Consider the following 2,600-nt stretch of genomic DNA (forward strand, 5'->3'; position numbering starts at 1 on the left):
GGAACTCCAGTGAGCCTCAGTGGGTCCAAAATTGCTGTGTCCCTGTGGCTGTAGCCACATGTTTCCTCACAGTCCTGTGGCTGTCTGCTCCACTCTCTGTTGAAATGAGAGAGGAGACATGGGAGTGCTCTTCCCCAAGCTCTTGGGCAGTGGGAATGATCTGGAGAGCAGAGCAGAGCGGAGCTCTGAGAGGACATAGCTGGTGCCATGTGTGCCTAAACATCTCCTAGAGAGAGGAGAGAGCTGCAGACCCTTAAGGCAAGAAGAGGTGGGCACTGACCAGTAAAACAATGGTCCAGTGGTGGTGTTGGATTGGAAAATGGAGTGTTCTTGGCTTCTGGGAACCTTTGCAGCTGAACCAGCTCTTGGAGCTCAGCTGTGCCCGACGGTGGTGGTTGGATACCTGGCCAAGTCCAGGCAGGAATCTGGACTTCCACATGCTGTGGCTGTCACTGTTCCCAATTCCCATGGGGATCAGAGTTTCTTTAAAGGCAGAGTAGAAAGGAGCTGTCTGTTGGCTGGGGTGGTGTGGGACTTGCTTTTCTCCTCTGGTTGTCAGTACAAACCCTCAGTCTGTCGTCAGCCTTACGTGACTGTTTGACATGCCTGTGCTAATTTTTTGCCCATGCTTCATACCCCACATCTTCACCTCCAGGGCAGCCGAGCTCTGCCAAGCTCCAGCCTGGCCCTCAGGAGCATGTGGGAGAGGCAATAATGAGGGAAAGCCAAGCCCCAAGGCAGGGAGCTGGGGGCCTTCAGCAGCCACACGAAACGAAGGCTCCAGCAGCAGCTCCCACCAGAATTGAGGTCACCATCCCAATCCCCCTGGATATGTACCAAGGCTCCAAAGCATCTGAAGGCAGCAGTGAGTCGTGGGATCATCCAGGCAGAGAAGGCACTGGTGTGGAGCCAGAGCTGGGTCGTGGTGTGCACACCGAGGGGTTGGCAGGAGCAGGTGGAGCAGGTGACCCTAAAGATGGATCATCTCCTCTGTGTACCTCGTTCAAAGAAGATTCCAGTGGGCAGGAGAGAGATGAGGACCGTGATATTGATGAAACTTCCCAGCAGGATTTGCTTTCCCATGTGTCACCAGGACCTGAGAAGGGTTTATGTCCAGCAACAGCCAAGGAGACCCTTAGAGAATATGATGAAGAAAGTAAGTCCAAAGATGTCCTCAGGGACACTTCAAAAGAGGCACTTCTTCTTGAAACTGAGTCACATAAAGCAGGAGAGGACCAAGAGGAGAAGAGACAGCCAGTGGAGAGTGAGGGAGGTACAGACTCCCCAGCAGAGCCTTCCGAAACCATCTCCCCAAAAGAAGCTGAGCCCAGGGAGGGAGAAGATTCTGGACCCTTGCTAGAAACAGCCAAACTCCCTGCTGAGTTAAAAGGTGATATGGAAGACAAAGAGGCTTCTCCAGAAGAGGTTGTGCCAGACACAGGAGAGTGTCTGACCCCCAGGAAGAAGCCCAGTGCCCACACTGCAGATAAAACCAGTCGTGTCCCTCTCCTCAAAGGTGTGTGCCCCGTTCGCTGCCCTCAGCTCTCCTGGCTTGCTCCAACAAGGCTGCCTGAGCCAGCTCTGCAGCTTCCTGCTGCTTGGAAATGGCCTGGACCTGTGCTGTGAACTGATCTACGAGGCTGCTGCTCCTCCCTCCCTCTCCTTCCCTCTTTGGTTTCATCCTGGCGTTCCTGCCAGACCCTTGCGCTTCGGTTTTGCGTCCCTTGCATGGTGCTGGCGTGTCCCCAATCCTGCTTTTTTCACCCATTTTGGTTTGGATTCCCTTGGAGCTGCTGGGTGGGTGCCTTCACTCACCCCTGGCACCTTCCCAGGGAAATGAAGCCCGGATGGAGGTGGTTCTGGCATGTTGGAGTGAGGCTAAGCTGGCGCTGCGGCTCGTTCCGGCAGGACACGTGCCATCTGGTTTGCATGTCTGAGCCAATAACTCTTGGAATTGGCTTTCCTAAAGAGGAGGGAGGAGGAAAAAGGCAAGGATGGCAGGTCTAACCATGGAAAAAGCCACACACTGATCCTGTTTCTTGTACTTTTCCCTGAAATATCCACTACTGACTGCTGCTGGAGGCAAGGTCTGCAGCTAGCTGGAGCTTCTCCCCTGCCAGGCATGTCTGATGCTCTTCCAAACCATCCTGCTCCTCTCCCAGCCCTGGATGCCATATCCCTGAGTGTCCAACACAGTGCTGGGTCGGGGGGATCTGCAGGAGCTGCCTGTGTGTGTGGAGCACTAACAGTGTGTGGGGCTGGGCTGGGAGGGCAGTCTTGGGTGAAGGTCTGAGTTCCTTGCTGAGCATCCCTTAGACCTTTCCTTTCTCCAGGGCTCTTTTCCACCTCTCCTAGGGCTCAGTGGGGTGTCACTTAGGGCCCTGCTCTGTGGCCAAGGGCAGGTTTTGCCATGATTTGTGCTAACAGGGACAGCAGGACACACATTGGTGTGTCACCGTGTTGTACCTCAGTTCTGGCTATCCAGTGCCTGCCCCAGGGGAAGATCTTCCTCTTCCCTCAGTGCCACATCCCAAAAGCTGGCTTGGCTGCTTCCATCAGCTCTGGTTTGCAGCAGGGAGAGAGTGCTCTTTGCTGGGTGG

At 54.8% G+C, this 2,600-nt stretch overlaps 1 protein-coding gene across 1 annotated transcript in view; it reads left to right on the plus strand.

The window, feature by feature from the left end:
• Window positions 1–831: 831 nt before the first annotated feature.
• The window catches only part of LOC103812072 (microtubule-associated protein tau-like), a gene marked incomplete at its 3' end in the record, with an annotated part of 5,563 nt that continues 3,794 nt past the window's right edge, over window positions 832–2,600 (plus strand). The window contains exon 1 of the mRNA XM_009085079.1: window positions 832–1,516. Coding sequence (XP_009083327.1) covers window positions 832–1,516 — 685 coding nt within the window. The remainder of the gene's footprint in view (window positions 1,517–2,600) is intronic.

This window comes from Acanthisitta chloris, unplaced genomic scaffold (assembly GCF_000695815.1).
Source record: "Acanthisitta chloris isolate BGI_N310 unplaced genomic scaffold, ASM69581v1 scaffold36261, whole genome shotgun sequence".
In the NCBI taxonomy this organism is placed as follows: Eukaryota; Metazoa; Chordata; class Aves; order Passeriformes; family Acanthisittidae; genus Acanthisitta; species Acanthisitta chloris.